A 13,264-nucleotide genomic window follows, 5' to 3' on the forward strand; every position below is an offset into this window, starting at 1 on the left:
GATACAGCATGAAGATTTGAAAGCTACCTACCTAACCTCCTGTTATCAGCTATTGGCAGTTGAGAGAATAAGAATCAAGTTATACATATTACGAACTTCCTCTGAGGCGGCTGAAAAGGAGGCCCCCGATTGACTTCTTCAGAAAAGCAACCAAGAAACAACCATATAGCCTGGGGAACAAGGCATGATATAAACCACTTAAGTAATCTGGGCAGTTCTTTAAATTTTGTTTTATTTTGTTTTTTCCTTAACTCTATTCGTTTGTCTCTGTTTTTTGTGTGAATGGAGTTGAAAGCAAACGTTATTGAGTTTAATCATATACATCAGTTAGATTACTTTGTTCAAATTCGCTCTGCAAAACATATTGTTAATAAATTGCTAAGTCTTTTGTTGAAGTTACAAACCAGTGTCTCAATTGATTATTCAGAGTCTGAGATTGTTTATTCAAAAAGTCTGGTTAGGAACTATTGGAGTCAATTTTGAGGGTCTTTTACGGTTCCATTTTTACTCTGCTACAAATGCAAAGGTAGAAAGGCTGATTTGATTTGGTTGTTTATCTCTGTACTGTCACAGAAGTATATGCAGTCTGCTTGCTAAATAAACTGCAAGCGTGTTCTACCAGTGTGAGATTGGCATAGCAACATGTCTGTCCCCTTGACTGTTCATAACCAAGACACACTGTCTGGCTTTATGACTGGGCTGAAAGACATGTCAAGGTAGAAGTACTGTGCACTTGTTAGCTTTGCCTAAGAAGGTAAAGTGCAACAAGGCAAGGCAGGAATGTTATGAACATCAAAGTAGGAACAAGGTGACTGAAAGTCAAAGTGTGGTGCTGAAAAGAGCGACAGGTCAGGTAGCATCCAAACAGCAGGAGAGTCTACGTTTCAGGCATAAGTCCTTCATCAGGAATGTGGAGGTGGTGGGGGAAGGTAGTTGGGAAGGCAATAGGTGGATGCAGATGGGGGTTAATTCTGATAGATTGGTGGAAAGGTGGAGCGAATAGGTGGGAAGGAAGATGGCCAGGTCAAGAGGGCATTGCCAAGTTGGACAGTTGGAGACAAACCGAGGGAACGAGCATTCCTGAGGTGTTCCCAGTTTAATCCATGAACTTGGTGCTCATCCCAAGGTGCAAAGTGTCCTTGTAGTGCATTGTAATAGGTGCCAGTGCACTTTGAAATACAGAGCCATCCTGTAAGTGGTTTAGAGATGTGCCGTAATGATGCAGTGAAGCTGGTATGTATCTGATGCCAAGGTCCATGGACCTTGAGTGTCTGCAGATACTTATTGTGGATTGCCTTGACTTGCTGTTGCCACGTTTTCAAGATGGAGGTTCAAAGAAGCAAGTCACCAAATTATCACTCTGATTTTTATGTTGGGAATTCTCAGCATCTAGTTACTAATCTAGCATATTAATGAGGCAAGATTAAATAATGAATTATGATACAGTCTAATAGGCTGATCGCCACTCACTAGTGAGACTCTTATCTCGATATCCAAAACTTAATGGAAACTGGGACATGTTGGTCTCCACATGGAGCAGTCTCTTACTGGAATCTCACTGATTTTCTCAAATTTATTGTCAAATGTTGTTCTATCTGCTCTTTAGCTTTTAATATGGCCGTAGTCAGTTGTCTTTGCTATACAGCGTGAAATCAGGAGGTAGAGGTAGGAAATGATTCTCAGTCAGTTTTACCTCTTAAACCCAGCTTGGATTTCTGGCTTCCTTCAACAAAAATATATTGTATATTTATGCTGTAATTTTCCTTCACGGTGAGCAATGTGGTTCTCATGGATAGAATTTTACTTTCTCTCTAAACCCTGTGATTTTATCAATCTCCAAAAGGGTGTAATGAAACCCAATGCAGTGTAAAGACTTCCTAATATAACTTGCTTTGCTCTAGAAACTCAATTTTAGGATCAGTATTATACAATAGAACATCAACTAGTTCAATCCAGTACCCAGAAGAGAGAAATGTTTCCATTCTGTAGTAAATGTTTACAGATGTACATTAAATGCTTCTAGATGTTTTCAGTTAATTTTGCAGTGGCTGACTCCCAGATCAGAAATATACTAATTTTACATCATTAACACAACCTGAAGTAGTTACATCCACTCTCCTGGATGTGAGTTTTTAGTCATAGTCTTAAATAATTTCTGGCAAGCTTTTATTCTTTTGTTTTCCCCCATACCTGTCTTAGAAGTGTTTTACATTTTATCTTAGCCCTGAGGATTGATAGCCTTGCCGTTATAAGGTACCCTACAGCCTTCAGGACTGAACATTTTAGCAATTTCAGAGTATAAACACCTCTATCCATGTTCATTACCCACCACCACACCCCCAGGTCCTGTTCTGTATGGGTTTTTCCTAACATGTAAAAAGTGAGGTCTGCAAATGCTGGAGATCAGAGCTGAAAATGTGTTGCTGGTTAAAGCACAGCAGGTCAGGCAGCATCCAAGGAACAGGAAATTCGACGTTTCGGGCCAGAGCCCTTCGTCGAATTTCCTGTTCCTTGGATGCTGCCTGACCTGCTGTGCTTTAACCAGCAACACATTTTCAGCTTTTTCCTAATATGACTAACTAATATTCAACTATTCACTCTTCCCGTTATCACCAATTTAGCATTTACCTCTGCTGTACTATAAGCCATCCTTTGTCTGCTTTCTTTTTTTTCCTTTCTCTCTGGGCAACATCTCCATCCATTCAAAGAGTTTTTACTTTCATGTTGAGAGGATTAGACACTGTCACAACTTCCTGGCTTTGTGAAACTAGGGTATAATTTCCCAATTTCTCCTCCCTCTCTTCTCCAATGAGTTGAGCATACTGTTAAACTTTCTTAAAATTTGGCAATAGTTGCTCTTCAGCATTTACTTTAGGATCAATTTCCACACAATTAGCCTGCCTCATCAGATGGAATTCAACATAGAGTTGCTGGCTTCACGAGATGTTATCTGCAGTAATAATGAACAGCAGTAGAATATTAAAGTTTTACGCGTGACATTTTCTTCCAAGTTAAGGTCATAATTCAAGTATGCAAGATCCAAAATTTGAATTATGATGGCTAGTAGGGCATCTAAGCTGTCAGTATCTATGAAGCACAGAAATATTTGAGGAAATTTAGTTAAATGGATAAAAATGTCAACTTCTAAATTGCTTTTTGTTTATTTCAGCTGAACATGGATAGTGGTTGAAATTTTATCTTGAAATTTAGCTAAATATAGATATTAATTGCATTTTTTTCTTTTAAATTTTAGCATTGAGATGCAAAGCGTTACTCTCATGTTGACTTCAAAGTTAGTGAACTATCTAATGCTGAAGAAACGGGAGGTAATGGAAACTACACATTTGTATAATGATAAATGAATGTGCTACTTCTGAGAGAGGCTTCTTTCGTGTTCTCATACATGGCTCTTTCTCAACAGAAATCCTTGGATTCCATAAGTCAAGATCTTAGACAGTGGATTCATTTACTTGCACAGAGTTGTGGAGCTGAGCAGCAGACAGAAATTCGATTGACAGCTGCAAAAGTTCTCATTGAGATTATCCCATCTTTGCTTGCCAATAAACAACTTTATTTTGGTGAGTAAATACTTCAGGCTAAATAGAAGATGTAAGCAGGAAATATATTTGCTAATGCTCTGTGAATAGATACATGATTCCAAATATATTTGCATCTATGATTTGTTTATATTCTTCCTCAGAGTTATTTGTAAAAACTCTGTTCTGCAATCTTAGCTTCTGCTATATATTGCATATATTTATAATGCAATTCATTCTTTGATAACTTTGATATTGCTACAACTTGTTGCACTATCACTGCATTCATTGCAATGTTTCTTCACAGTTGATGAAAGCTTGCAGTAAACATGCCAAACAGTCCTTAAAATCTTGTTTGATAATATGTTACTTAATTGTAGTTGAAGATCCCACTTTACTGGTCTGAACATGTCTAAAATATATCAATTCATGAAAAGTAGTTCTAATTATTTCTAACTGATTTTAAATCTTGAGTAGAATTTATTGTTTTCCTTTGGAGGCTTAATCGTTCTAAATCTTATCTACCTGCCCTTGATGGGTAAATATTCTGAACAAAAAAGTAGACGCAACTTTGAATGCTGCAGAATATTGCAGTCAGGTTTATCTGGATGCAGGAGAGTAAAAATACATTACAGTACCAAGAATGGTGTATTAATATAACTCAGCTTTTGGAAGCTGATTTTTTAAAAAATTGTTACAATTTGCTATCAACAAAAGTTGATGTTGTAGATTAATTTTGATTATGTGCTTACCTGTTAACCAAGTACTACCAGGTTCACTACCAGCCCAAACAGACCAGAACTTCCTAATTCGTACTTTGCTGATTTCAGGACAGTCAGTCAGTCAGGTGCCATAGACAGTCTTATGGCCTTACCATTTAGGAGTGAGAGAAGTCAATCTTGTTCACAATCAGAATCGAATGACCAATGCTGGAGAGTATGACCCAGAAAAGCTGTTCACAATGCTGCTTTTGGACTCAGAAGTAAGCAGCTCATGGAATGCACAAGCTGATTCTCAGGAAGCACTGGAATAATGCCACCTGCCATATTGTAAACGTAGAAATAGTGGTGTCCAGACCCATGGAGAATTAGAGGCCTTCTTTGTAAAATTAGATTGCCATAGGCACAGCCAGTTGAAAAAGCTGGAATTTTAAGAGGTTAGAATCTAGATCAGAGATTGATGGACATACAAATTGGTGCTGCCAGGTTCTGTGCCAGTTCACTGCCATGATCCTGAGCTCTTTTATATGAGGTGCAATATTGTATTAGAATATCCAGGTGGTAATACAGATATCCCACTCTTAATCATTATCCCTATCTCACTCCTGATTTTTCTTCTCCTTTCCACTTCTGATTGCTGTCTTCTTTTTCTCCCAGTTATGAGGAGATAACTGTCCTTTCCAATTCTCCCCAGTCCGCAACCTGAGAACCATTACTGATACTTTGGCAGCCAGCATTGAAATCCCCTTCGCTAGCTCACTGCCTGGGAATGTCCAAAGTAGGCTTATTAATTTCTAAGCGAGAAAGTATTTGGAAAGTTGAGGATAGGATAGCTTTTACTTTTATTGTCTAATCTGAAATGTAAGTTTTTATACTTAGCTGGGTTTTACCAGGTTGATGTAAAACCAAGTGAAAGTTGAAAGTTAGTTGGGATCTGGGGAAAAAAATCGAATTGTTGTAAATCAGGGGCTAAAATTTCTAAAATGAGTCGCTGTCACAGTTAATTTTTTAAACCTACTTCTGCTATACAGATCTTCTGAATACGTTAACACTGTGGAGATGTATTTTCACCCTTCTACAAGATGAAGAACATGTGGTGAGGGATAAGGCCACAGATATTATGCAGATGATTCCACCTTTTCTGAAGGCTCATAAGGAAGATGGTATGATTTCTTTTTCTATTTGTGAAAGAGAAGCTGATTATGTAACCAAAATAATTTTTGCACATACAAAGGTATGTGCATTTAGTTTATAAAAATGACCAATCAAACTTGAACCATAAAACATGCATTTTGAAGAGTGAATGAAAAATCCATTTTTATTTTATAAAGGGCATAACTTCAAAACAAATGCATAATTTATGAAAGAGATCACATGTTACAGTACTTCAGTGATATATGTAAAGATTCAAATTTTTCAACATCAGGACACAATTATGACCAATTTAGTTTACAATCAGCACATGAAAAACATCTGCTTTGTAGTAATGAAAACATCTCCCATAGAATGGAAATTATCTCTGGTTGGTTGAATAGAAATTGTCTGCAGATTGGTCAACTCATAAATGTCTCTAGTAGAATGGAAGATGTGTCTGACTATTGTTCATTTTAATTTCAAGAATATAATTCCTATTTATTTACAATCACTGGTGTATTATAGAACCTCAAGCCTCTTGCTGGTTAAGACAATTTTTTTTCCCCTTTTTCTCTCCCACAGATTTTTCCCTCATGCTGAACTGTAGTTCATTGGGGGTACAAATTCCTGATACCTAACCAAAGTGCTCATTCTTAATAATTAGATTCAGATAATTGGTGTATTAGTAGCTAGTTAGTTGGTGCTCTCCACCCTTCAGGCACTCCGCCTGTATTCCTGATGAAGGGCTTTTGACCGAAACGTCGATTTTACCGCTCCTCGGATGCTGCCTGAACTGCTGTGCTTTTCCAGCACCACTCTACTGCAGAAGTTGGTAAAGCTGCCATGCTTGGTTTGCCCACACACTTTTTCAGTAGCCATTGTTAGATAGCAATTATAAGGAAGCGCATTTTTTTTTTTGCCTTTCAGCTTTAGGTTCATGCAATGCACTAGTTTATTTCTATGTTGAAAGCAGCTAATTGAGCACATTCTGGAAATGGGACATATCTGAGAGTTCATTACTGCACCTGCAGGTCCTTTGTATCCCCTCTAGTACAAACAAATCCTTCCTGTGGTGCGGTGAAAAGAACTGAACATAGTACTCCAGCTGAGGTCGAACTAACATTTTATACAGTTCCATCATAACCTCACTGAATCATTGAATTATACAGTACAGAAGAGGCCCTTTGACCCATCAAGCTTGTACCACCAAAAATATACTACTACCTACACAGCCCCACTTTCCTGCACTAGGCCCAGCAACCTTGAATCTTAACGATACTTTTAGTGCTCATCCAAATACTTTTTAAAAGTTGAGATTTCCTGCCTCAACTTCCCTCATAAGCAATGCAGTCCAGACCTCCACACCATCCTCTGGGTGAAAATGTTTTTCCTCAACTCCCCTTTAATAGTCCTGTCTTTCACTTTAAACCTATACCTCCTTTTTATTGACCCTTTAATCAAGGGGAACAGTTACATTCTATTCACCCCTCCATGGCCTTCAATCTTAAACATACCTATCAGGTCCCCCTCAACCTTCTTTGCTCAAACTGCTGTTGTATTTATTGCCTCACCTAATAAAGACAAGCATTATCTCTGCCGTCTTAATCACTTTATCAACCTGAAATTCTAGTCAAGCTATATCCCTGTTATTTATACCTCCATGTTAATTACATTTGTAAGCCAACTGATAGATACAAACTGTATCTATTTTTCCATTTTCCGTTATCCATTTCTCAATGCTAATTTAACGGTTTGATAGTTTGTCATTTTAACATTTTTCTTTTGTTACACAATAGACATTTAGATATGCTGTAACTAGTATGCTCATTGCTATTTATATTAATACAGTGATCTAATGTGACATTTTGCTTGCATAATCGCTCTAAGTTGGAATATTCCTGTTAACAAAGTGGAAGGTGCAAGATATGTTCATTAAACTAGACCACTACAAAGAACTGTATGCTTGTCAGATGGGGCATTAATATCTTCTAAGGTCTATCAAAGTGATTATTTGAATTTTCACTTATAATGCTTTGACATAAATTAATTAAAGTACATATCTTGAATAATTGATGTGTTATTTCCATTATAGATCAACTGGGGTATTAAAGATAAGGCAATGTTTTGAGTTAATGAAACTGAATACAGTCCCCTTATCCTTTTACACTCCTTCCAATAATTTCCTCCATTCCTTCACCAAACAAAAAAATATTTATTTTGGATGTAGAATTCATCAATGAACTCCCTCTGTCAGAAGCTGATTAGTGTTAGTTTGACAGACTGGACTTTAAGAAATTGAGTATTTACTTTCCTTTGCCAAAGTGCATTAAATGAAATGCTGCACTGTATTTTTTTCTCCTTGCTGTCTGTAATTCATTCTACCTCCTTGATGCTGATACTCCCTCATGCAGCAATGAAGAAACAAATAATGCAGTAAGAAAATAGATGGCATTTAGTCAAAGCTAATAACTGATATACAGACTGAAATTTTAAACTTAAATAAATAGCCTTGAGTGTACTATGTTCTTACAGAACATTCATACCCAGAGTAACATAACACAATGGAACAGCTATTTGAAATGTGGCATATATGGTTCTTATGACAGTTAGTAGATTAGAAGATGGAGCAGAGAACAAGAAATTGGATTTTTTTAAAAATTTACTCATGGGATCTTGGCATGGTTCAATGGCCAGCATTTATGTTTGACAATATTGTACTTGACTTAATTAAAATGCAGCATGATGTTCTGTGCTTGGACTTGCAACAGGCTAAGTTGCATTGTATCATGGCATTAATTCGCATCCGTAAACCTTCATACTGACTCCATGTTAGCTTTACTATTAAAGGAAGTTCCGGTTGTAGAAAACCTAAACAATTGCAAGATTTTTTTCAAATATAAGAACATGTTGACACAAGTTGTCTCTTTCTTAAAGAATTACATTATAAAAATTTTGTAACAATTTAGCATTTAAAGGTTTTTTAATCATTAACCTGCAGCTAATCCATGCTTTTAACCATGCTCGAAAAGCTGTTTTACAGGATGTGTCGATGTGGTTAGCACACACATTGCAGTGTGCCAGCAAAAAAAGATTTTGTTGACCGATCCTACTACTTTAAACCCTGCATATTATAGTAACAAAATGGAAGAAAAGATATACTTCTTTTTATTTCTGTGAGTCGTACACATTACAATAATTATACCAACTAGCGAAAACGAACATAATTAATGTTGGCTTTCCACTATGGAGTTTGTGCCCATTGATTCCCCAATGACAGTTAGAATAGTAAAGGGATTTACACTGGGATTCTATTTGTAAGTTACAGTGTTATTAATGTTCCTGTCCTAGTTGATTCTACGACTGAGAAACATAACTAATGTATTTCAGAAAGCAAAACCTTCAGTTCCCACTGCTAGTGAACGTGGAAGCAGGAAAGATATTTAAATAGGCAGGTGATGGCACAACTGAACACTACTACCTTCCCACCTCACCTAAATTGGCTCATGGTCCACAATCCTGCACTTCCACAGCCTGGGGTCCTTAAGTGGCAACTAATGACCACCTTTACAGTCGAACCTTGCTGCAATCCATATTCACTCAACTGCAAGCATGCCTATCAATGTGTGACATGCATGGCAGCTGAAACCAAATGGCCATCTTGGCAACTCAGTGGACGATGTCCCTTGATCAAATGTTCATGATGTGTTTTGTTTCCAACAAGGTATTTTTGCCTGTTTTGGTAATTCTTTTATTCCTCATAATATAAAAAATTTGGATGTGGCTAACAAATGTTTATTAAAACTCACCAATACATACAAATGTAAAGTTCACAGGCTGATATTAAGCCACTTGGTTACAAAGAGTAACATGCTTTTGTCAGCGACTCAGTTTTCAATTGGGCCAAGTACTGACTGTGACACACATAATGTCCCCCTTTTCCAGATTAAACAAATCCCAAACAGATATATATGATTGCACATAGGTACATTTTGCTGCTTTCATAATTATGCCAACAGGCAAAATAGAGTTTACAAGATTAACATTCTAACTTGAATGTGTTGGTTTTGAGGTTTGACAACTTGCTCTGCTCTGGTAATCATATGCCTGTCTGGAGAGATGCGTATTTGCTCTGTGCACTTGTCTGACACCTTGGCTGTTTTCCTGCTGGTTATTGTCACTCAGTGTCACTGACAATCATCATCTTTGGAGTTAACATCGTTATTCTGTTCATACACAACTGGTAATTTGTACATTTGTCTGAGCTGCTCTCTGTTCCTTCACAATGCAGCACCATGCTCAACATGACCTGAGCAGGTTGCGTATACTAGAAATCTTTGGTATCCAAGTATTTATCTGTGCATTTCTAACTCTCAGTCTCTGTCTCGTGTTTGGTTTTGGTAGTTCTTTATCTGCTCACTCATCATTTTTTTTCTTTCTTCTCTCTATCTCAAAATGGTTAGACAATTGACAGCTGAGCAAGTGCTACAAACAGATTTCAGGCAAGGTTCCCTAAATTATTCTGATTCCAGACAGGATACCCAAATTGTCAAGCTCCTGGGACCCCTTTTCTATTAGATTGCTCCCTCAGTTGATTGCAACAAGATTTTTTTTACAAAGGATCCTATACCTGGAGATGTCTTTCATCCAAACCAAATAAAATTATATTTTAAAACCAGTTTAACCAGGCCTTCGTGTCTATAAAAGACTCAGCTTATTTGTTACTAAACACGAGAGGAAGTAATAATACACACACTTGATTAGAAATGAGAAGTGAATTCAAAAATAAGAGTTAAAAGATTAAAGGATCAGCTTCTCTAGCCTTATATGAGTTGAAGATAGTAAGAAATTGTAAACAACAGTAAATTTAAGATTTTTGAGCTTCTGCAGGTTAGTTGAGATCAATTTATCCTATTTCCTTATGATGTTGAATAGCTGCCAGCACTCAGAATGAGAGAGTGCGTCTCATCTCCTGTGCCCTTTTGACTGGCTTCATGACTAGCTGGCTTCTCATGCTCAGAATGAGTGAGTCCTCTTCCTACAATGCAGGCATGACTTATGGGTGGTATTTGACTATGACATCCACAGCACACTAGTGCACAAGTCCAAGCTAGTACACAGCAGCACCTTAGCCCACCGGTGCACAAAAGCACCTCAGTTCAGTCGTACACCTTCTTCCACCATCACATACAAACTGGTTGAACTGGATTTTAACCATTGTTCTTGTATGTTCTTGAAAGCAGAGATATAAAACATACCTCTTGCCAGATTACTGCCTTTTCTCCCAACTTTACTGTTTGAGAACTCCCAGGAGGTTATTTGCGAGCACCATTGCTTGCAGATTTCCCTCCATGTCACTCACCATCCTGACTTGGAAATATGTTACTGTTCCTTCAGTGTAGTTGAGTCAAAATCCTGGAATTACCTCCCTAATAGAATTGTGGAGCAACCTACAGCACATGGAGTGCAGTGGTTCAAGAAGGCAGCAGACCACCACTTTCCCAAAGGCAGCTGAGAAGGGCAAGAAATGTTGACCTAGCCAGTGACACACACACACATCATGTGTGAATTAACATCAAATTATAGTTCAGTTTGTAGTCCTTTTCTGAATCCTAGCAGATCTGGCAGCATCTGTGGAGAGAAATCAGAACTGAATAAGGGTCACTGGAACAGAAACTTTAATGTTAAATTTCCACAGATGCTGCCAGACCTGCTGAGATTTTCCAACAATTTCTGTTTTTGTTTCAGATTTCCAGCATCCACAGTTCTTTTGTTTTTTTTGTACTCCATTCTCCCATTTTAAGTCCATCCCTTTAATGCTTTCTTTACAAACTTCTCAAGTCTGACTTACAGGATTTTTCTCTCTCTAGACAGCACTGAAGTTAAATCCATAGGCATCTTTTGGTCATATGGACTTTATTTAAAAAAAACAATAATTTTGGAATTAAAGCCTGATATGTGTATTGGTGATCTGGTTTTATCATTTGTGGTCATTATTTAATTTCTGAGCATAAGTTATGCTGAGGTTGGTTATCTATCTCCATTGGTGTTTCATAAAAATGCAGCAATATGAAAGTTTTGTTTATTACTCAATATGTAACCATTGATTTGATCGTAGACCTATACTTTCTGCTGGACCATTTAAGCGTGGAACCTGAGGTGACAATGTGATATGCATAACTCCTTTTCAGTGCACATCTCTATAAATGTTATTCCAATGATCTGCACTACATTGTCAGATTGTGCCCATTCCAGGACACCAAATAAACCGAAAATAACAGTCATTATGTCAGGGATGGTTGTACCCTGTGTTGCTAACTCACTGAATAATGGAAATTTGGAGAAGTAATTAATTGAAAGGAAGTAATCTTCCCTGTGCATTGTGAGTAGGTCTGTTGTTACCTTGAACCAAGGAGGGAATGGAATATTGTGTGGATGAAGAGGCTTCCCCTTCTGTTGGGTTCAAAGTATCTGCCATTTATATGTGCTTTCATGAGTCATTGCATATCCTGATTCATCTCTGGCCAGCATTAGGATTCATATGCTAGCCATCTTATGTGTTCAATACTCTTGTGCCCTGGTATGTCACAAATATGATACTCTGGCACAATGCATTTGATATTGGGACGTGCTTGCTCTTGAAAATAACTTTGTTTGAAATACTGAAAACTTTGTTTAACTAGTACCTTATGAACCGGCCCTCTTGATAAACCAGCAAAAATTATATACCTCAAATACTACAATGTTTACTGTATTATTCTGTACAATTATTATAGTTTTAAAATTTTATTTACCTCAAATATACTTGTTCAATCGAATGGCCATGTGAATATCAACAGTTGATTCAATTTCTTGTTAAGTACTGTGGTGTTCAAGTTGTCAGTTGAAGGTGTGAGTGAGAAGGCTGTCTGCCAGTAAGTTTTATTTAAGGCAAAGTTACACTATTATTTAAGTGACGTATATACCTTTTGGATTATGTTTTTATTACTTAGTGTGTGTTTTTACATTGCTTACGTGGAGCTCTTAATTACCCAGAATATTTGAATAGTCAGCGTACCCCTGGTCCCATAGTGCTGGTGCATTCAAAGTTTACTGTACCAAGTTTGTCTCTATGTCGTCAAAATGTACAACTATTTTTAGGTACTGTAAGGCCATTCCTGGATAACAGTATTTTGCAACTCTTGTAGGTGTTCACCTTCAGCAGTTGCCAATTGTAACTGTTCATCCTAGCTGTGACCAAAGTATATCAGTTCAACCTTGAAAATATCTTCAACTGATTTGATTCCACTAGTTGTTGTATCTCCACAACAATGTGCACCATTTCAATCTCTTGACTATACTGAATTCTGTACATATTGGTAGTCCTGCCTTTGCTGAATCAGAGAATTGTACCGTACAGAAGGAGGCCTTTCGACCCATCTTGTCTGTACCAACTGTTGAAAGATCTACCTAGCTAGTTCCATTCTCTAGCCCTATCTCCATAACCCTCTAAATTCATCACTTTCAAATATCCATACAGCCCTCTTTTGAAACTTTGTGTGGAATCTGCCTCCACCACTCTCCCAGGTAACGCATTCCAAATCCCAAGAACTCTCTGAGTAAAGATGTCTCTCTTCATTTCACTTTTAGCTGTTTTGCTGACAATCTTGAAATTGTGACTTCTAACATAACAACTAGCAGAAACAGAATATCCTTCTTTACCCGGTCAAGGATGTTGAGAATTTTGAACATCTCCATAAAGTCAACTCTTAATCTTCTCAGCTCCGAGGAGATTAAGCCAATTTCTCTAATCTTTCCTTGTATCTAAAATCACTCAATTATGGTATCATTCTAGTAATTCTGTCTCTGGGGCTTTAACATCCTTCCTTAAAGAAGGTG

General features: G+C 37.4%; 1 protein-coding gene across 3 annotated transcripts in view; it reads left to right on the forward strand.

Moving 5' to 3' along the window:
- thada (THADA armadillo repeat containing) overlaps positions 1-13,264 on the forward strand; it is a 367,664-nt gene that overhangs the window by 289,162 nt on the left and 65,238 nt on the right. For 2 of the 3 annotated variants that reach the window (XM_060831397.1, XM_060831398.1), the window contains exons 33-35: positions 3,254-3,326; positions 3,422-3,578; positions 5,287-5,418. In XM_060831397.1, the coding sequence (XP_060687380.1) occupies positions 3,254-3,326; positions 3,422-3,578; positions 5,287-5,418 (362 nt within the window). Of the gene's footprint in view, positions 1-3,253; positions 3,327-3,421; positions 3,579-5,286; positions 5,419-13,264 lie in introns of those variants that run through there. The other variant, XM_060831401.1, reaches the window with a different exon arrangement.

The sequence above is a fragment of the Hemiscyllium ocellatum genome, chromosome 10 (assembly GCF_020745735.1).
Source record: "Hemiscyllium ocellatum isolate sHemOce1 chromosome 10, sHemOce1.pat.X.cur, whole genome shotgun sequence".
Classification (NCBI taxonomy): domain Eukaryota; kingdom Metazoa; phylum Chordata; class Chondrichthyes; order Orectolobiformes; family Hemiscylliidae; genus Hemiscyllium; species Hemiscyllium ocellatum.